This window comes from Cupressus sempervirens, chromosome 1, assembly GCF_028749045.1.
Source record: "Cupressus sempervirens isolate cs-2001-9-10 chromosome 1, ASM2874904v1, whole genome shotgun sequence".
Taxonomy (NCBI): domain Eukaryota; kingdom Viridiplantae; phylum Streptophyta; class Pinopsida; order Cupressales; family Cupressaceae; genus Cupressus; species Cupressus sempervirens.
In genome coordinates, this window is record NC_143118.1 from 622,651,049 (window position 1) to 622,674,838 (window position 23,790).

A 23,790-nucleotide genomic window follows, 5' to 3' on the forward strand; every position below is an offset into this window, starting at 1 on the left:
TCCATGGGAGCACGTGAAGCAGTTTGGTTAAGGAAGCTATTATTTGGATTATTTGGGAAGAAATTAGATTCCATTGTGATCCATTGTGACAATCAGAGTTACATCAAACTTTCAGCAAATCCAATGTTCCACAATCGGTCAAAGCACATTGAGACTCCTTACCACTACATCAGAGACATGGTTGACAGGAATGTGATCAAGCTGATTTATGTTAACACAAATGATCAAAATGTTGACATTTTCACTAAAACCTCTTGCAAGAGTGAAAATAGAGTATTTTAGATCTAAACTAGGTATGACAAATATGTAATTATTTTTTGTAAATTTTATTCATGAATATTATATTAAATTTTTGTTTGCAAACTTGTTAAATGAAAGGTGACGATCTTTCATATTGTTTAAGGGTCTCTATTATAAGGTGACGATCTTATCAATAGATGACCAACCTTTAATATCAAAAGTATTGAAGGTTGTTGGTGTCATTGTTATATGCCGGATTCTGTCGGACACATTTATATCCATCATGATTATAGGCTGGAATTTGTCTGGACATCATGAAAATTGTTGGTGTCATTGTTATATGCCGGATTTTGTCGGACACATTGATATCCATCATGATTATAGGCCGGATTCTGTCGGACACATTGATATCCATCGTGATTATAGGCCGGATCTTGTTTGGACATCATGAAAATTGTTGGTGTCATTGTTATATGCCGGATTCTGCTAGACACATTGATACCTATCATGGTTATAGGCCGGATTTAGTCCGGACACCATGAAAATACATCTGATATAATTAAGCCTACTCAATTATATACAAAAGTTTCAATCCCTCATTGTTAAAGAGGGACTGTTAAGAAAGTTAGCATTTGAATAGTGAAACATCTGCATTGAGACTATTAATTAATTTATACTAATAATAATGCAGCAGAAAACGTATGTTAAACATATGCCTTAAACACTAGTTAAATTCTGTTTATATGCCTAAACAGTATCAGACGGGTGGTAGCATTACTAAGTCTGTTTATTGTTTTACCTATTATGGTTATCGCTAGTCATTCTAAGCGCCATCTCTATTATTATCGGGCGGCTTCAAATCTCTATGCAATCATTAATATCGGATGTAATAATTGCTATGTTTAGTTATGTGTGATCTTAACACACCGTTTGGTGTTAGTTAATGGATCGGTATGTGTTGAGACATGTACATGTAGAGTCATGACACTATCATGTTATGTTTCAACATATATTTATATTTGTCTTATTTCCATTCTTCAGATCATATCAATAACAATGTGCATACTGATCTGAAGAAGGTTATTGCAGTTACAGCAAGTATATTAAAGTTGTCAACATATATATATATATATATATATATATATATATATATATATATATATATATATATATATATATATATATATATATATATATATATATATATATATATATATATATATATATCAGAATACAGAATATGTCACATATCAGAATACATAATAAATACTTTGATCAGTCTACACCAAACACGATCTACTAATCTTTACATTTATGCCTAGTTGCTGCTGAAATCGCTGTTCAAGTTTGCTTATGTTTTCTTGTGCAATTTTATAGGCTTGATATTGCAGTACTTATTGATGTGGGCTTTCTGACTTTGTAACAAATCTTTGTATTTGATCAATAGTATCTTTGTGTATAATCAAATTCAACCTTTGTGCTGTACTCATGCTGTCTAATTTTATATAGGAAGAGTGGATGTTTTTTAGCTGTTTAGGTTTTTTTTAAAGATATAAAAATCTCTCCACTTTGGTAGAAGTGCACCTTTTGTTCTTGTCTGAAAACTAAAAATATGAGTTGCTTAACCAATTGTTTAGAGTTTGAGGGTTTTATATTTATCATAAGGGAGCTTCCTCTTCTAATGTGAACTTTTACTTTACACACTGTTCCACTTTGTGTTGTCCTGAAAGGGTCAAATTAAAAACACTAACAAAGAAAATAGTAACTAGATTCGATGGATTGGTTGTTGTGCTTTGGGTGACAAGTTAGATTAAGGGGCTCTGGGTTCAGAAGTTCTATCATATTGCAATTTGTAAACTAAATGATTATGAAAAAACACTTATCATATTCACACGCGAGTTGGTGAAGCAGAGCAAGAGTAGTATTCTAAACTGTGAATAATTACAATTATGGGATTTCAGTTTCTGATCTTGCAGTTTTCGCATTTCTTTGCAGATGGTATACCATGGTTCACAAGGATGGTTCAGTAGCTGAATTTTGGGACTTCTGCAAGCAAAACGGATTTCAAGGTTTATTAAGGATTTGGCCAAGGCCAACACTTGTAGCATGGAAACTTATTGCATCATATGCAGGTTTTGAAGCAGCACTTCAGTTGCTTTTACCTGGTGAAAGAGTAGAGGGTCCTGTCTCTCCTGAAGGAAATGTTCCAATTTACAAGGTTTGTAATCTTCACGAGCTATTCTACTGAATTGACATTTTAAGTGACCTATTTTCCTCATTCCTAATAAAATATTCCATCTGTTGGTTACATATTCCTTCCATGACATATTCCTTACAACAAGAAAGGATTAAACAAGCCATCCCGCCACTACACAGACAAAAGCAAAAATTACTAACAAAAGGGGATGCAGGCCAGACATATCTACCACTGCATGCTTACTCCTTGAACCTCCACTTTGCCAGCATCTCCTCTTTAGTTTCATTTACCATAATCCCTCCAGTGGTTTCCACGTTGGGCTTCTTCCTTCCCAGCACTGGCCAAAGCACATCCCGAGGAATCTCCATGCATCTCGTTCGCGGACCTAATTTGGCGTGCGTTTGCATTTGTGCTTTTGGTCCTCTCCCAGCTGCCATTGGTTGACCTCCCATTGATCCATGTAAACCAATAAATTCATCCAAGCCATCCTGGCTTCTCCCACATGTTGCACTATTGGTGTCGAGGTGCCAAACACCAAGAAGGGTTGGAAGCCTTTTCTTGCTCCTTTAACACGGCGCCACTGTCCCTCTGTTGTGTGAAAACCCACCCCAATCTCTGCCATATTCAGCCACTGCATGATTCCATGATGCCAAACAAGCTCAACACATAGCTCCACCATATGCAAAGCCTCTTCCTTGTTTTGGGCTAACATAAATGCCCACGTGCAAAACAGGAACGAAATGTCCACGTTAGTGTGTGGACAGAAATCTCCAGTGATAAATTCCTCTCCAGACAGTTTATTCAAAATGTGAATAAACTCATCCTCCTCTAGGCTAAAGATCTCCCCCAACCTGCGTGACGTGATCTCAGTTTTGAAACTAGGCAACCGCTTCTTCTTGGGAGTCTCCAAGTAGAAATTCGCTTCCATGACTCACTTTACAACAAAGCAACACACAACCTTTGCCAGGAATTGCGAACTGTGTTTCTTTTAAAGAACCATCTGGGTCTAGAATGTTCCATAGGTACATCATCCCATATCATGAATGCGTTAGTCCTTTTTTCTCTGTCATACTCTGCTGGCTGAGTGTCTCACGTGCCCTGCCTCAGCCTTCTCCATATAATGAGCATCACATATGCTGCTCCATCATTGCTAAATCATCCCCAAAATTTGTAGTATTACATGGGCAAATGAAAAAAATCATCCACCATCTTGGTTTTTTCTTTCATCTTAACTCCCACATTAGCCAATTTGTCAGCAATAGAGTTCCCTTTGCGTAGTGTATGAGAAATAACATAGTCTTCAAAACTTTCCAACAACCTTTTGATGCGTCTAATGTTTATATCTAAAAACCATGTCTCCATTTTGCCCTTCACAATCTTGTTAATATACTTCAGCTGCTGTTATATTGTATATTGATATGAACATATTTTTTTAATATAGTTTATAGTGTTCTTATTTAATTATATTGATATGTAATATATATTAAATGTATGATTAATATTATAATAAAATTTAACTCTTTTGTTTTTGTTTATTAAGCTATATATTAAACTTAAAATATTAATAATTAATTTTATCAAACTGATTGTAATAATAACTGTCGACAGAGAGAGAGAGAGGTATATATATATATAATGCATCCATATGCATCTGCATCCCCCCCTCCTCTCTCCCCCCCCCCGCTTCCAAAAAAAGAAGTCACGCATCCTGCCTGCACCCACTTCGGGATTCACATCTGAATTGGTAACTAAGCTCTTGGGTAAAGGCAAACTATTTGGCCATTCGAACCATTTCTTTTTTCCTTGCATGTCTGCTGTGTCAAGTGCAGAAATAATATATTTTGCAGAGGTTATAGTTGTGTTGTTCTACAGCTGATATGTATGTAGGTTGCAGTCAATGGTAAAGGATTTTGTGAACTTTGCTTTCAAGTCCATCAAAGACTCTGTTGCTTAGAGTTGTACAATTTGCAGAAAAGGTCAGGAACAGTCTGCACAAGCCTGTTTTGGGTATTTTTTAAGGGCTTAAGAGTGGAATGCTATCTATTCATCACATTCTGTATATTCTCAAGTTGTACTTGAATGAACCTTCCAAACATCAGTACATGTCAGTACAAGAAATGTCAACATTGGAAAAACATTCACAAGTTTTATTGCTTGATCTGATTTTTGATGGACAATGTTCTGTACAACTCTCTTCACTCTGGGCAGCCCACCAATATCAATAAAACCTCTTTTGGTTCTACTTGTAATAACAACCATGGGGGAAGACTCTTTTCCCACAAGCAAAACTAAAATTGACTGGGTGTATTGTGCTACATCAAGGTTGCACTGTTTAGGTGTATACTGCCATCAGTATATCCTATACCATGATATTATGAAAATAGTATCACCTTCCAAGAACACAGAATTTTTCATAGCAGCCCGTCATCAACCACTGGGTGAATAACTTTAGTGCACCATAGATTATGCTTTATCCTCCAACCAGTCTTCAGGCATCTTGTTTGGCATGTAAGACAGTTAAACAATCTGAGCAAGTATGATAGATGTTGCTTCCTTCAATTCGTATCAACTTCTGTATTCATTTGATGTGAATCCCAGATGCCTCTGCTTTTCTGCGTGACCTCCTTTTACCATTTTTTATTTTATCTCTTGGATAAAAGCTTTTAGTATGTCCTGTTCATGATTGTACAAAGCATTAACTTTACTCAATATCTGTATCGTGCCATAGATGTACTTTCAATCTGGTTCATCCTCTGGTGCTTTTACTAGATTGCTTAGAGTTAGCCTGTGCTTTATGGGTTCTACAAGCATGCATTGTGATATTTTTCTCTGAATAGCATGGATTTGTTTTGATAACTCATTCTCCTTTGCTTATAGTTCTGTGTCAGATTGGACATTTATGCTACGTTCTGTCTATATTAACCTACTATGTGACTTGTTCTTTGGGCTTTTGGATCATCATACAGGGCTTTGCCCTTGAAATCTAGCATTGTTTTGGTTTCATCTATTTTCAGCCAATTATAACCAGGTATCTTCACCTATGTAGTTACATTTCTGTACTGAGTATTGAAATAGACTAAATGAAAAGAAAAACCAGACAGAATTAGGGCAGAAATCAAGGAGGGTGGTGACAAAAAGAATCCGAACTATACATTATCAAGGTTTCAGAAGACTTTGCTAATTATGCCATTTTGAGGAGCATAACATGCCTCATCCTTTGATTAAATCAGTTGCCCCAAAAGATTTGGAGCTGTAATGCTGTTACATCAAAGCTTTACCTGATGGGGATTATGCACGTTGAGAGTGGCACTGGGGCTGTCATGGTTGCAAAAGCTAAACCTCTCTCTCTCTCTCTCTCCCGCACCCGTAGATTTACTTATATTTGAATTTCTAATGGTCATTCTTCTTCTATGTTTCAATATTCTCTCTCTGTTCAATATGGAAACTTTCTTTTTTTCACTTCGGAATGTCTCTATTTCTCTTTGTTCATTATAGAAACATTCTTGTGTATACTTGTATATATAGATCATTTATGATCTATGTTTGATAACACATTCATTATTTTACCATAATAGTTAAGAGCAAATATAGAAGTTAATTGGGTGAGTAAGATTTATGAGATGGTGTTGAGTCATTATAAGTGGGTAAGTATTGAGTCATGGTCAGGTATCACTTGATATAATTTATGAGTGTATAGTAATGCATGACAACTGGCTAAATTTGTTTTAAAGGTTGAATGCCATGCAAGCATGGAATTGAAAGGTCATTAAAAGATGCAGTAAACATAAGCTTTTTTATAACATGGAAGTTTGGAAATGTAGGGCTAAATTCTCGCTTATGTCTCATGTTTTAATGTAACAAAATTATCCAATTGTTCTTGGACACAGATATGTATATGGGCTTGTTTGACTTTATTTTCTTTGTTAACATTTATTTGTGTAGTATCAAGGAATGCTATACATCATTAATTGTTGGCTTTGCTTCAATTAAGGCGCTGGGTAAAAAATTCATTTTTGAAATATGTTATCTTACTTGTTTTGCTATTTATTGCAGGCAAATGGAGTGCTTGCTTATGTTGTCACATTGGTAACTTATATGGCTATTTGGTGGTAAGAGGCTCTTACAATATTGTGGTTAATATTGCTTCTTGTTCTATTTGTGATTGTGAATTGGTGAAAGTTGTGTCATAGAGAGTCTAATGTAATGTCCTCTCTTTGGGTTTGTAAAATCACAAATTCCACTCAAATAAAAAACGTAAGAGTTATAACTTTACCGTTTAAAATTGCCTTGCAAGATAAACCTTGGTTGAAGTCTCAGAACCATATTAAACGATATTGGATACACACACACACACACATTGACACATATATTCGCCAAAAAAAAGTTATTGGATATGTATTTATGTTACTAAAAATGCTATACATATGGTACTTAATTTCTAGTTATGAATAGATTTGAGACTATGAAGAAGTAAATTAACAAAATTGCAAATGCCAAATACTAAATAGTAAATATTTGGACATTGAAAAATGAACATTAAAGTTTTGAATACTGAATTACCTATTAGAAATTAGAATACTTAATACAAAATAAAATTTTAAATTGTTGAATCGAGAAAAGGGAGACTTCTATTATATAAAAAATATCACATAGATGATTACAATGAGTAGTATGATATCAAATCAATTACAAAATCTCAAAATATAGTGCAGGGAGGCCTCTAATCATCCTTTCAGAGGTTGGGCCTCAAGGTGATTGGCAGTTGTCAGTCAACACAACTGGGGACTTGGGAACAATGTCCCCATGTTCCAGGGAAGTTCCCACGTCCCGAGAAAGTCCTTGGTCTAGGTATGCTAGGGTTTAGAGTTGGGACACATCCTTGTGTAGCATTGGATTTAATTAAATCTAAAGCTAACAAAATCTACAAGGGTGCACACTATATTAGATTTTGTTTTGGGTTTTGCATAATTATAAATATCCAATCGGCTATGTTTTTGTCTTGGATGCAAGTGCTAGATTGTAAATGGTCGAGCTTTGCTGTGATATTTTTAGATATAGAGGAGTGTGATCAATTCAAGCACAAGCTAGTACAACTTCTCACTGGTTATTTTAGAGAGCAAAATTTGGCTGCAATATAGATTTGAAGGAATATCATAATAAATATCAAAGTAACGAGAATTGAAATCTGATCGGAATCGGCAAGGCCGAATCGAATCGTGAATCAGCCATGAATCGGCAAATTTGAAAAAACTCTTTAAATTTAGAGATTTTAACAATTGAAAACTTATTTCATGCACCCTTTATTGAATATAACTTAAACACACTATAACATCATCAAATAGAAGTTACTTAACATACATAAACATGGAACATAAAATCCATCACATATGTAACTATGTTATGTAAAATGTAAATTTTAGGCCAGCTAAAGTAAATAGAAATCAAATGATCATAATGATTCAAATCGTAGAATGTATGTAGGAAGACATCAAATCATAAATGTATGTAAGAATCTAAGATGAAGATCCATGAAAGTTTGAAACATATGTCTATCAGTGATTCAGTATCAATATCTGTAAACAAAATAAATAAATAAATCGGATTTTTAGGGCAGATTCAGGCGAAGGAATCAGATCATCCCAAAAGATCCTACCAAAGAAGATAAAATATTCAAGTTTAAACCAGACTTCGTTTATTAAACATTACCCTTCCCATATTTATGAAACCAATATACTGTGCTGCACAAAAAACTTAACAAACTGTAACTTCCAGGTTTGCTGAAGACGAAATATGGCATTTATTAACAATCAAATTTTCATCAATATAGTAGTAGTATTTAAAACACCCAGTAATCTTGCCAAGGCAATGTGTTTGTTGTGGGTTACATTAAAGAAAGCCTTTAGATTGTCCCTATATATACCTGTGATGATTATTTATATCTTAAATTGTCATCTCCATCAGTGTTTGATCATTGATGTTACATATGCTCAGTGGCTGAAAGACCTCATTCAATCAGTCCTGTTATTTTATGAAGACCTTGGATGTTTGGATGGTTGAAGTGTCTTATTCTTGGGCATCATCAGTTATCATAATGGCATGTGCATGTGTGGCTGTCTTATGCCAAGAGTCTTATGTCTGCCTTACTTTTGGTCATCAGAAAGGCAACAATATTGTAACAGCTGTGTATGTGGCTAATACAATGAAGTGTCACTGCTATGTAATAGACGAGACTTCCTGTAGCGACGTTTTGATATCTCAGTGGGATGTATTTTCTTTGGTGAGGAATTTGAACTGCTGGTGGCTAGCTTTGATACTGTAGCAGAGTGTTGTTGATGTTATGGTGATACTGATAACTATTAGCAGAGGGTCATTTTGTGTATCATTATTGTGTGTATCTGATCATGTGGTTTGTCACAACTGTAGTACAGAGGTTTTCGATTGTAAATACCCTTGTTACTCTCTTCTTCTGACAAAAAAAACAAATCACTGACAGGCAGATAATAAACTTGTAAGTTACTAACTTATAGGTGATTTTTAGGGCAGATTCAGGCGATTTTTGGCATGAATTGCTTGAATTGGTGATTCATGCAAAAAAAATCGCCGATTCCGATTCAAGAGGCAAAAAAAATTGGCTTGGTCGAATTGACTCGCCGAATTGGCAATTCTGGCGATTTTCGGGCGATTTTCGGAACTATGATAAATATTAACTATTGGCTAAATTAGAGACCAATAATTTTACACAACAAGAAACGATTAAACAAGCCAAAACCACAAGTTTTCATGAAGGAAATAGGTAAAATTTATACAGAGCCACTCTTTGGAAAGATTGAATTTAGTATTTACCAATTTCAAGCTCAAATAAACATGATCTTTTGTTAGGTTTGTTCATAGAATTACAAATATTAAATCATAGTCGTGCACTCACTTTTGTTAACAATGTCTTTTTTTCGTGTAACTGACACTGCTTGCAACAACATTCATCAACTTCCAATTAAATATGATAATTTGATTGACAATTTTTGCAGCACAGGGTTGACATCAATTCTTATTGCAAATTTTAGGTACAAGAAACTCATTAATAAGCTGTTTAGAGGAAGCTTTTAGGGATAAAATAATAATTGAATATTGTCAGTAAAGCTCTACTTTTAAAAAACCTTTTCCTATCTGCATAAAAGGTGAAATAAAAGTTAAAACTACTTTAAAATTAACTAATTAAAAAAAATAATTAAAATAAAAACCTAATAATAGGCTCAGATCCATTTTGTTTGGAAATGTTGAGACTTGTCACTTAAAATATTTTGAAAATCTAGTCTATAGAGTTTTTAGAGTTAAAATTTTAAATAACAAAGCTCTCACTTTAAAGCAACATTATGTATTTGCAGAAAAGAAGAAATAAAACTATTTAAAAAAAACTGATTCTAAAATTTATAATTAAAATAAAAACTTAATAACAGGCTCAAATCCACTTCCTCTAAAAATTTGGGAAATCTTGAATGGAATTTGGGAGTGAAAGTAAGCATAGTGATTAGTTTAAGTAGCAGGGGTGCATGTGAGAAACAACTTAGCTAATTTTGGGTGAGTCATGTGAAAATGATAGGGAATGGAAGCCACATGGTTCTTCTTTTTCTCCGAAAGGTAGTCTTTTGTGAAGAAAAAAGGTAGTGGTTTTTGGGTTGCTGGTGACTAGTAGGCTTTTTCTGTCCATCGTCTTAGTCTCATGATTCACATGTATGGCCGTCTGCCTCCAAGAAGTGGCTAAAATCATGGGCAAAGGTGCTAAAAATGAGTTTAGATTTTACCCTAGTTCTCTTTGTTCTCTTGAAGTATATAACACTAAAGACTGCTGGTCTTTCTCAGAAAAATTCTTCCAAATAAGTAAGGACTTAGGCTGTAAAGAAGTGTTGCCACCTAAGTAAAACCTCAATATGTCATGTATGTCTGGTGAAGTGCTTCCATTGGGGTTTAAATGTTAAATGTTATCTTAATATTCTTTAGCAGAATATATTGAGAAAAATCTATTATGAGTTAAAAAAATTGTAAATGTATTACCTATGGGAAGAATATATTGTAATTGACTGACCAGTGACCTAATTCTCAGGTAACCTTGGACAGGTTACCAATCTGTGAAAATAAATTTCATTACGGGGTTGCGATTGATATTTTCAATTTGGTGTCATGCACTGAGTATATCATGACGTCTATATTTCTTCATTGTCTGATTTTTGCTCATTTTCTTTATTTTGCAGGTTTGGATTATGCATGACCACTTCTAGATAATCTTTCTTATTATCTGATTTGAATTTTTTCTGTCCACTGTAGGCTGGGATTGTTCAATCCTGCTATTGTCTATGATCACTTGGGGGAGATATTTTCGTCGCTTATCATAGGCAGTTTTATATTTTGTATCCTTCTTTATATTAAAGTAAGAAAGCTGTCTTTTAATTACAATAGTTCTAGAGAGATTTTCCTGTAACATCTTTTGTGCCCTTTACCTATATATTGCATGTGAATGTCATGCCCACCATTTTTACAGATTTCTTATGCTTTCCATTTTCTAGGGACACGTTGCACCATCTTCAACTGATTCAGGCTCTTCAGGGAATGTTATTATTGATTTCTACTGGGTGAGTCACTTGGTGTGATCTCTCATTATTTAGCTATATTTACATCTTTTTTCCCCTTTATATTTAAATGTTTAAAATTTCTGTAATAATACATATCAGTGTATTAATGATTTTGTAGTTATTAAAAGTTTTATTTTCTCTAAAATTTCACTTTATGAGTCACTTGGTGTGATCTCTCATTATTTAGCTATATTTACATCTTTTTTTCCCCTTCATATTTAAATGTTTAAAATTTCTGTAATCAATACATATCAGTGCTAAAATGATTTTGTAGTTATTAGAAGTTTTATTTTCTCTAAAATTTTCACTTTATGAGTTTTTACCTTATTATATATATATATATTTTTTTTCATTTATACTATGCACATGCAAAGAAATGAAAGAAACATACGAAATTAAAACATTTGATAGCTTGTAATTTCACCAATACATATTCAAATAATAAGATTATAAATTATATCAATGATATCATATACATCTATGTTCACGATTCCACTGCAAATCAACATATATATATATATATATATATATATATATATATATATATATATATGCAAATGTATGAAAGAAACATACAAAATTAAAACATTTGATAGCTTGTAACTTCACCAATACATATTCATATATTCAATAAGATTGTAAACTATATCAATAATATCATCTACGTCTATGTTTATGATTCTAGTGCAAATCAGCAAATCATCACAACTACAAAGTCAAAATAGAGTTTATCATTCAATGTTTATCAATCTGAATCCGAATCATATGGATCTGCAAAAAAATCCTCATCATCTCAAAGTTCTCCAACTGCTGCAAGTTCAAGATCATTTGAACTGAAAACAGTTCCACTTGCGCTAGATACACCATCTGTCATGATGTTATCAACATCATCGTCCATGATTGTAGTAAGATCTTGAATTGTTGTATCCAAGTTTGCACACTCGGGTTCTACATCCCAAAGTTTGGCTACCCCTTTCTTGTAGTAATCCCCCGTATGTGACAAGAAACACAAATCGGTATGAATGTAGACCAAGTCTTCAGCTTTTTTAGAGCCCAACTGTTTAGGCTTCACTGAGTGGACAAGGGAGTATGTACTCCAATTCCATTCAGCAGCAGAACTTGCAACCTAGACAATGTTCACAATCACAAAATTAATTATTAAAGTAAAACATAAAACATAAAAATGAAAAGCAATTTAAAGAATTGTAGAATACATGTGATAAACAATAAATAAATAAAACTTACTTGTGAGAGGATTTTGATTGCGAGAGGTTGTAGTTGCTTGAGTGGTTGACCATAGAGGTACCATCATGTCATGTCTCCCACGTCACATTGGTCTTTTATTGTAAGAGGAATAAATCTTGCTCTTGAAGACATAACCCAAATTCAGTCCTCACTTTGTGTCATCATCTAGGAAGAGTCTTGCAAAAGCTTTGTAGCACCCACTAGCAACTTCTTCATTCGCATATGGTGCTACTCTATCAGGCATACCAAGTACTTCCTCGCTATAGTACATTGGAGATGAGGCATATGCAAGGAGGTGCAATGGGGTAGTCATATTTTCCCGACGATGATGAATGATTAATTCAAGTTGACTGCATAAGGGTTCACACTTTGTGGGGTCATCCTCATGGGTTTGTATAGAAAGTTTTACCTTCTCTACCATTGTATCCATACCATCATTGACATCCCCCAAACAAAGCTGATGCGAATTAGCAATGTAGAGTATAGTCATGATAGGGTCTGTGAAGTCTAATACAAATTGCACACGAGCCCACCAACTGTCATCCAAGATCAATGCCTTGACCTTTTGTACACTCTCCGAATTCAAAGCCCTCCGTATGTCCCACTGGCTAGCAATAACCATTTGGTTTAATGCCCCTTGCACCTTGACAAAGTTGTCTCATATCAATAGTATGAGATGCAAATTGGGTTTCAGCCACCTAAGTAAGTTTATCATGACAATATGCCAGTAAATATTAAGAAGAGTTATATACAATTTGATAATTGAACATGGCATAAAATATATTTAAATTAAATAAATAAATGAAATTTACTTATTACAATTTACCTCCAGCAACTTTAAATTGGAGAATGATTTGAATATGGACTGTGACATGTGGTGATTTGTCACAAACATTTGAATCTATTTGGGTACTAATTTGTTGCATGACCAAGTTTAGGGAGGGTACAGTGCATGGTGTCCAAAACATATGGTCATACTGACCTTGAACAAAAGGATCCACATCCTTGCCATTTTTTGCATTATTTGTAATCATTTGTACTACATTCTCACAACCCACCATCTCTATGGCGTCAATGAGAAGTTTGGAATTGAATTGTGAATCTTTTACTTATCCTTCATAATCAATTGACACTACAATCACATTAATCAATGATCGGTTTTTCGTATCTTTCCATTCATCTGAAACAATAGGATCACCCAAAGTTTTCTATGCAAATCTTGTTTTTTGAATAAATCTCTCTAGACAAGCCTTCTCTTTTTGTAATAAAGTAGTACGCACCTTTTCATAGCCGAGACTTGTGTAATCAGCCGGTGCTTTATTTATGATTGCAACCATTTCCTTCCAATATGGTGATCTCACCAAATTGAAAGGAAGACCGTTAGCATAGAGGCAACGACAATGGCTTGATGAACAAGCTCTTTTACCTCCATTTTAAATGCGGTGTCCAATGAACCTCTTTTGTGGGCAATAGTATTTACTTCTTCAATATTGGTATGGGTACTTGCAAGAATGGGTGTTCGGAGGATACAATTGGTTCCATGGGTAACTGTATTGTGTTTTTTTGAGGATGAAGGTTGATAAAAACTTTGTTTTAATCCTTTTATCAATTTATCAACAACTTCTTGTTCTTTTACAAATGAAGCTATTTGTGCATTAGACAACTCCCTCCCATTTGTGCCTTTGCATGTTGAAAATCCTTTACCAACAAGGCCCATAAAATGAAGTTTGACATGAAAATATGAGCTATTGAATAGCTTGCCTTTGTTACTTTGATAGTAATTATGCTTCCAAATATATGAGCCACCTGTTGAAACCTGTGACATTCTTGTTCTATGTCTCCACAAAGGAGATCCTACATCAATTTTAAAACTATCGGCTCCTTGCCCTCACAGTGATCTTTGACCACTGATGATAGTAATTCTCAGTACAATATTATTTCTTGATATGCCTATAATAAGAAAGCAAATAATTTTTTCTCAAGAAAAAAACTATGAACATCAAACATACAAGTGCAAATAAATGATACAAAACTATTAATTTTTTCTTTAGAAAAAAATTGTGAACATCAAACATACAAGTGCAAATAAATGATACAAAACTATTAAAATAGATAGATAAACATGTTTCGTTTTATTTCTTTTTTCAAAAAAGAAGAAGAAAATAACTTGAAAAATTTCTTCACAAACTTAAAACAATCATCCAAGTCTCAAAAAATTCATTCAAGAACTCAATAATGGGATCAAATGCTTCCCTTAGATGTTTAAAACTTGTTTGTGGAAGCTATCTCCTGCGATACGAGCAATCCTCTTTGAAAATAATCACATTGCCTTAAAAATGCCAAAATCGAGAGTAAATGAGAAAATAGTCTAGCTGCAAACAAAATGTGATGAAGAGGGGTTGAATGACCTTTTTTATAGCCATTTTAGGGTTTAAAAGCAATTTTTTTAGAAAGTAAAGTCCACCAACATAATTGGGGGGGGGTTTGAATCAGTTATGCACTTTAAACAACTTAAATTAACTTTATCAAATCTGAAACATATAATCAATAGATGCAACAACCACAAGATGATAACCATGCACAATGACACAAGATATGTTAACTAGGGAAACCCTTGATCATAGTGAAAACCTGGTGGGAATTATGCCCACAAGATGATGTACTAATATAAAAATTCCTTGTGAAAGGATAAGACTTTGTTAGGAGCCAATTACGTACAATCAGTATATGTAGTCTCTCTTAGGAGGTTTTGAATCCCTACTAGAAGATTCCAACCCTGTTAGGAGCTGATAGGAAGTCAATTGAACACACTGTCCAAATTACTTTAGAACTATCTTCACTAAACAATTCTTAGGATAACATATCCAAGGGTGAATTGGATGATACAACAACATATCTTGCCAATACAGTTCCTATAAAGTTCTCAATACATCATTAATGTCATCCTTTTCTTCGATCTCATCAAATTCACATACAAAGATCACATTCTTTGACAAGTACATAATGAGACAATTACAACCAAGGAAAATATCTTTCCTTTATACCAACTCCTAAAACAAATAATTGAGTTGGCTTTGAGATTTCCCTAATGTACAATGAATAGTATAGGACCATTGTAAAATATCATAATTAAGTTCCACACGCTATAATACATAATACATCAATTCATAACAACAATTGGCCTGATAGTGAACATATGACACGTTACACCTCAGCAACCATCGCAAAATGATCAACCAATTTTGCTACCTTGAACACATCTCCACGAACATGTCTCAAACCAAAATCCAAGCCTGCTGAACAAGCTTCAACCTCACCGAATAGATACAATTCAAATATCAACATACTGTTTCCTGCACTCTGGTCTGCAACTAGTCTTCTGTAAAAATGTCGTAATTGACTCAAATCTTCATCTATCTTTCCATGCACTTAGACACATCGTAAAGACATCCAACAACACTCTAACTTTGTGATACACAATTCTGCAACTTTCGACTGTGCTGGCCAAAACTCTCTGTGCAACTTTGATTGTTCCATCCAGAAAGCCAATATATGTTGACATTAATGACAAACCAAGTTATGAATGCAACACATAAGCACTCAATCATCTCTCCAAACATGTTAATAGACTTTCCCGAAGGAATAGTCTCAGGCTCTCAGCATTCATGCTAACAATCTCCCCCTTTGGCATTGATGACAACATATGATGAAAAATGTCAATAAGTGTCAAATATATCAAACTCCTTATCTGTCATCAATAAGTGTTTACTGACATCAACAAAAACTGAATACACATCAAATTCAAAAATTCTCCCACATACAAAAACATACATTACTTTCCCCCATAAGTATATAAGATTCTTCATGTGTTATTCTCCCCCATTCATGTATAAGGTTTTTCATGTATTAATCTCCCTTGTCCCCCATTGACACCAATGGCAAAGGTGCCATTATGCCAATTGTCGAAGTTCAGTCATTTCCAAAACAATCTTAAAAAACTCGCCAAGTGCCAAAAGACACTATTGAACAATACATAAAGAGTTCTCAATAACTCTACCCAAAAAGTGACTACTCCCCCAAAGGAAGCATCACTAAGCATACAATTTAGATGTAAAAATGAGCTCTGAATATATTGGACCGAGGCAATTCTGCATCAACTATTTTGAAGAAGGTTGGGGCATAACCCCAGGTATGCTTGTTAAGTAATCAAAAGTGTCCTTAGCTAAAGGATTAGTAAATATGTGTGCTATCTTTTCCTTTAAGCTAACATACTCCAATTTGATTTCCTTCTTTGCTACCTTCTCTCTCAAAAAGTGATTCTTTATTGCAATGTGTTTAGTCTTTGAATGTAACATTGGATTCTTTGACATACTAATTGTACCATTGTTATCACAATGAATGATAATAGGTTTTGGAAACTCAATACCTATGTCTTGCAACATCTTCTTCATCCAAATAATCTAATTACAGTTGTTTGCTGCTGCGACATACTCTGCTTTTGCTGTAGATTGTGATATGCAATTTTATTTCTTACTTAGCCATGAAACCAATCTTCCTCCCAAGAAGAATGCTCCAAAACTTGTAGTTTTCCTATCATCTACATTTCTTTCCCAATTTGCATCAATGTATGCACATAAGGTAAAGTCATATGATCTGTCATACCATAATCCATAATCTGATGTTTTCTTTAGGTATCTGAATGTCCTATTCACTGCTACTAAGTGTGCCTCTTTAGGATCTGCTTGGAATCTTGCCACAATTCCAACATCATTAGCTATGTCTGGTTTTGTGTGTGTCAAGTATTGCAATCCTCCCATCATAAATTTATATCTTGTTTGTATTGCACTAGGAGGCTCATCTTTACTTGATAAATTACATCATGTAACCATAGGTGTTCCAATTGTTTTACAGTTCTCTAATCCAAATATTGTCAACAAGTCCTTAATATATTTAGTTTGTGATTTGAAAATGCCATCATTATTCTGAGTTATTTGCAATCCCAAAAAATATTTCATCTCACCAATCATACTCATCTCAAGTAGATTCTTTTCTTTTGAAAATTTCTCACTAGCTTCATCTTTTCCCCTAGAGATAATGTCATCAACAAATACTACAATAATCAACAATCCTTTTGCATTTGTTCTTAACTACATGTTACTATTTGCATTACCTTTCTTAAATCCCAAATTTTGCAAATGCTTATCCTATCTTGCATACCAAGCTCTAGGTGCTTGCATTAATCCATACAATGCTTTCCCCAATCTACAAACCATGTCTTCATCTTCAGTTAGTAGAAAACCTTCAGGTTGTTCAATGTAAACCTCTTCCTCAAGTTCTCCATTAAGAAAAACTGACTTGACATCCATTTGAAATACCTTGAAATTCTTGTAGATGCATAAGCTAAAAACATTCTTATTGCTTCAAGTCTAGCAATAGGGGCAAAAATTTTCTGAAAATTATTTCCTTCTTGTTGTGAATAACCTTTGCATACTAACCTTGTTTTGTTTCTTACCATTTCTCCTTGTTTATTCATCTTATTTCTAAATACCCACTTTGTGCCAATAATGTTCTTCTCTTTAGGTCTAGGGATTAATTCCCATGTCTTGTTCTTTTCAATTTGCTCAAGTTCTTTCATGGTTATTCAAAATTCATCCTTACAAGCTTGATTTGCAATCTTAAGTTCAAGTTGTGATATCAAATATAATTCTTCAATTATCTTGTTTTTTGTTGTCTGTAACAAACGGATTTTCATATCGAAAACAAAGACAGTTTAAATAAGAATTTCCTATGACATTAACTGATTTAACAATTAACTGAAATAACCATAATTATATCAACATTCATTCGGGAATAATCTAATTCAACGATCAACTAAACATAATTGTATTTATGATCAATTGGAAAACTAATTTAACGATCAATTGAAAATAACTGTATCTATGATCAACTGACATAACTAATTTAAGATCAACTGAAAATAACTATATTTATGATCAACTAAAATAACTAAATTAGCGATCAACTGAAATAACTGAACTATCCTTTCTACATACAAGTAAAGTAAATACGTATCAAGAAATGAAGGAAAGAAACATACAAGTATCATCTGGAGGATCTTTAGCTGGTTGTGCAAGCCTCAGCTTTGGTGAGAGGAGAAGCATTGTCATAGGCTTAATCTCCCAACCTTGGACCATACTTATCCCCCACAATCTATTAAATTAGAAAGGCCCTCCCTACCTCGGGATCGGGCTTGGGATGTTCTTAGTCTAGCCACCTAAGCATCCTGGTGTTTAGAATGTCCGCACAGTTACGAAAGGGACATGCTTGCATAACTGACGCCTTTGACATCAAGTGATCATTAGATGGCAAACATGCCTATAAACTACCTTGGTCAAGGATTTCCTATGGGTTTAACGATTCAATCACCACTGATCGACTTGATAACATGTTTCATTACAGGGATGAGCATGAGCTATTAAGTATATTTCATTTAAGTTATTCATTTCTGATTTCTCTTATGTTTTCTTGCAGATCTATTCCACCTCTTCACCATTCATGGCTACACAGCCCGTGATTCCTATGTGTTTTGAAAGATTATGAGCATTTTGCCCTTTGCACCTCTTCACCATTTCATGGCTACACTGCTGGTGAATCCCAGGTGTTTTGAAAGATTATGAGCATTTTGCCCTTGATATCTTTTATCAAGAATTGTGACAAAATAGAACTTGTTCTTGAGATCAATACCATTCATCTAGGTTCTTATTACACTTAGAAACTCTTCTTTAAGAGATACTATTCAACTTCTTTTATGATGATTCAAGAAACTATGAAAGTAAGAAGAAAATTCATTATAAATCACAGGGATTATTCAGCAAGTTAAATAACGTGATCATAGGCATAAAGAAAAAGAGGTTCCTGTGCCTAGCCGACTGCTATAGAAATTGTATTTAAAAACATTGGAATGGTAACTCATGACCTAATAAGAATTCGGTTTTGTTTTGAAGAACTTGCAATCTGATCGGTTCCCTCCAGTTGCTTGAGATGTCACCTTCAGTGCATATAATCTCTGATTCTTAGCCGGAATACTTGCACGACAAAGAGTAGAAATCGAACTGCTTGAACAAAGCTTAATATTCAGTATTGCAGGTGTAACAAATGAATTTTCCTAACCATTTTAAAACACAAAATTAACAAATAATTGATTTCATTTCACATGACAAAGACTTCCATTAACTAAGTATAACTAGAAAGAAATAACTGCTTCCTATTTTGCATAATATATTTGATTGTTGTAATGAAATAAATAATTGAGTACGTTGCTAACATTTAAATCATTCTAACTGATAACATGTTCAGTTGAAAGTAAAGTAACAACTATCTTCTTTATCAACTAATATATTCATTCTAACTGATAACATGTTCAGCTGAAAGTAAAGTGACAACTATTTATTTATTCTGCTATGAATCTAGAGGTAAAAGTGCAAAGAAAAAACATACAGAAACAATGGAGAAATCCTTTTGCAATGTTGTACAAGCCTCGACATTGGTGAGAGGAGAAGTATTGACTTAGGCTTAAACTCCCAACCGTAGACCATACTTATCCCCACACATCCTAACTTAATAGAATGACCCTCCCTACCTCGAGATCGGGCTTGGGATGTTCTTGAGTCCAGCCATCCGCGCTATCTGGTGGTTTGAGTGTCCCATTAGTTATTCCTAAATAACTGAAGCTTCTGGACAAACAAAAAAATCTCATGATCGGCACATTTGCCTATATTTACCTTGGCCAAGGATTACAAATTGGGTTCACAAAGCCGATCTCCACCACTCGACTTGACAATAGGTTCTTTTATCAGGACATGCATGAGCTATTTAATTATTTATTCCAATCTGATTTTTTGATTTTATTTGCAGGTTAAGTTTACAACTCTTCACCATTCATTGGCCTCTCTGTCGGGTGAATTCCTCGGTGTCCTCATGATTCCAACTTGATTTTACACCTCTTCACCCATACTATGGCTTCAATGCTAGGTGAATTCCTTGGTGTCAATGTATTTTGATTTCAAGCTTGGAATTATATATGTTATGAGTATTGCAATCATATGGATTTGTTCAACATTCATATTTATCTTAGTCTTTAATAGGCTACATAATTGATGTAAGCTCAAGACTGTTTGGAAATTGGTATCATAAACACCTTAGACATTTACAGATTGCATATTAGATTATTTCCACAAATCATTCCTAACCAGCTGAGGAGAATATGTAGATACAGAATGGAAGAGGAGAAATAAAAATTTAGAATGGAAGTATGTATGCATTATAGTTGCATTCAGCTAAGTTCAAATAAGATTCGTTCCATATTATCACTATTTCTAAACAATAAACTTGTCATTGCAATACTACACAATCAGTTCGCAAGGATTACCAAACAAAAGTATAACTCTTGAGTTCGGGTGTAACCTGTTCTCCCGCAATCATAGGTTGGGCTTCCGGCTTCACTTCTGCAGCAGAGGATGTATCGGGTTCATAGTAGATGACTATGATTGTAATTGCAAGGATTCGGTTGCATAAATAAAATGATGTTCGACAGTAAGGAAAGAGTGTTCAAAGCAATGATTTCTCATGGAATAAACGAAAATGTGAGAGACACATATTCTCAAACCCATTCACGACTCCTTTAAAAGTTAAGCCGAGACTCCTTGATTTCCATACGTTTCCAAGAAGTCTGTTCGGGTGCTTCAAGAATTTCAATTTTGAAAAGAAAAGTATAAAAGCAGGAATTTAAATGAGAAAATGAAAAGATCAAATCTTTTATTATTATTATTATTATAAGCTCTTATATACATTCTCGTATGTATATTGATGAGGTGGCATCATTAGATTATTTATTTATAATTTATTGGTGCCACTTCATTTTAATATATATAAGTTTGTATTTACGAGTTTATAATAATGATTAAATAAAGAGATTCAATAATTCTTAAAAGGTATGAATTATATTTAGTTTTGATTATTTTAAGTTATTATATTGTTTTCTTAATAGCTCATGCAGTCCCTTAACGAAACCTAAGGTCAAGTCTTCGTATCCTTTCCAAGGCAGTTTAGGTCATACCTGTCGATCCTGATGACTGGGCCATTTCAACCATCCCCTTCTAATGATCTCGTTTAGCAATGCTTCCCCTCTCCTCAGTCTTCTTCTTGCAACCACTCAAGCAAAACATTCTTGCCAATACATTAATTCAAAAATATAAATATACGTATTGGTCGTCAGTTCCAATCACATGTCATTCCATCATCGAATGACAATTATAAGTTGCGTAATCATTTTTTTCAACATCTATATTAACGAACTCATTTCGCACGATCATGAAGGAATAATTCGTTATCAGTTGGTACAACGTATATAATTTAACTAACTTGCTTCACATGACTAGGAAAAGAAATAATCAATTGATGCAACGTATATAATTAACTAACTTGTTTCACATGATCAGGAAAAGAAAAATAATTTGTTAAACCAACAATCATAATCAAAATTAAAATTAGGGCAAAATTTGGGATGTAACAGCAGGGTATTGGCAGAAGTAATAAATTGGTAAATGAGAAGAAGTTGGGTGTTGTGGAGGCAATGAGGTTTGAAACTGTAGCAGTAGAAAGAAATTGGGAATATGGAATATAGTGCTCGACTCCTCTCACGACTTCCATTTTAAAGAACTAGCCGTGACTTCTTGGCTTCTGTAACATAAAAGATTATTTGTCATTTCAAATTTGCTAAGTGTTAAATCGATTGGAAAAGAAAGGAAAAATAAAAAGGTTGGAAGAAAGAGTTGGAAAAATTATAATTCGGTTTATTTTTATAATATGTATGTACGTACGTACATGTGAATATATCAATGGGGTGACATCATTTTATTAAGTTATTATAATATAATGGTGCCATTTCATTTTAATATTTATATGTACATATATATATTATAATAATATGATGAAAGATCAATTAAAATCCCTTGAGGTACATTTTATATTTTAATTAGATTATTTTATGTTTAGATTATTTTCTTAATAGCTCATGCAGGTCCCACAAATGTATCCTGTGTTTAAGTCGTTGTGTCCTTTCCAAAGAAGTTTAAGGTCATACCTGCTGATCCTAATGACTAAACTAAGCGAGCATCCCATTTTGATGATCTTGTTTAGCAATGCTTCCCCCTTCTTCATCTTCTCCTGCAATCACCCATGACAACACTTTCGCCATAATAACAATTCTATAATAATTTCATATAAGCATCTTAAAAGACTTTAAATTATTAATCATAATTTCAAATCAAGCAACTGCTAATCATCTAATAACAGTTAATGGTTAACGACCATCTTCATTAACAGTTAATAGAATGTATATAAATAACTACCTATTTCACATGATCATGAAAGAATAATCCATTAAATCCAACGGTTATGAACAAGTTTAAAATTAGGTCAAAATTTTGGGATGTAACATTGTCACTCCCTTGTTTGCACTTCTACTGATCTGATTCAGAGGGTGATTCCTTGCAACATACTTTGGTGTTCATTGTTCTATTTTGACTTCTGCTCTTGGTTTTGATCTAGGTTATGTTCTAGGTTCTCTTGGTTCCTCTACCTGCAAACCATTTTCAGTTTCATTAGATAGTTCTTGCTTGACGTTCTAATTGTCAATCCTATAATTTGTATCCACATCTGAATCATAATCAAGTATCATTTTCTGAATACCGAGCTTTTCATCAACTTTCACATTAGTACTTTCAACAATAGTTGCCAATCTCAATTTAAAACATCTATATGCCTTGCCTTATAAAGAATATCCAAGAAACATACCTTCATCACTTCTAGGATCAAACTTGCCAATATTATCTTCTCTTTGATATAACATATGCTTCCAAAGATTCTAAAATATTTCACAATAGGTGTCTGTCCAAACAAAAGGTCATAGAGTGTCATAATGAGACAATTACAACCAAGGAAAACATGTTTCCTTTATACCAAGTTTTAAAACAACTAATTGAGTCAGACTTGAGGCTTCCCCAATGTACAATGAATAGTATAGGACCATCACAAGATATTACAAATAAGTCCACACGCTACAATACATAATACATCAATTCATAACAACAGTCGGCCTGACAGTGAACATATGACACGTTACACTTTAGTGACCATCACAAAATGATCAGCCAATTCTGCCACTTTGAACGCATCACCACAAACATGTCTCCAACCAAAATCCAAGCCTGTTGAACAAGCTTCAACTTGGCCGAATAGATACAATTCAAATATCAGCATATTGTTTCCTACACACTGGCCTGCAACCAGCCTTCTGTAAAACTACTTTAACTGACTCGAATCTTCATATCTATTTCTGTGCACTTAGATACATCATAAAGACATATCCAACAACACTCTACTAACCCCATGGAACACAACAATGCAACTTCTGATTGTGCTGAC

The 23,790-nt window shown here is 33.9% G+C and overlaps 1 protein-coding gene across 1 annotated transcript in view; it reads left to right on the forward strand.

Annotated features, from left to right (window-relative positions):
* The window catches only part of DWF5 (Ergosterol biosynthesis ERG4/ERG24 family), a 77,153-nt gene that overhangs the window by 15,086 nt on the left and 38,277 nt on the right, over positions 1 to 23,790 (forward strand). The window contains exons 2-5 of the mRNA XM_089832981.1: positions 2,236 to 2,458; positions 6,491 to 6,546; positions 10,757 to 10,859; positions 10,996 to 11,061. Coding sequence (XP_089689107.1) covers positions 2,236 to 2,458; positions 6,491 to 6,546; positions 10,757 to 10,859; positions 10,996 to 11,061 — 448 coding nt within the window. The remainder of the gene's footprint in view (positions 1 to 2,235; positions 2,459 to 6,490; positions 6,547 to 10,756; positions 10,860 to 10,995; positions 11,062 to 23,790) is intronic.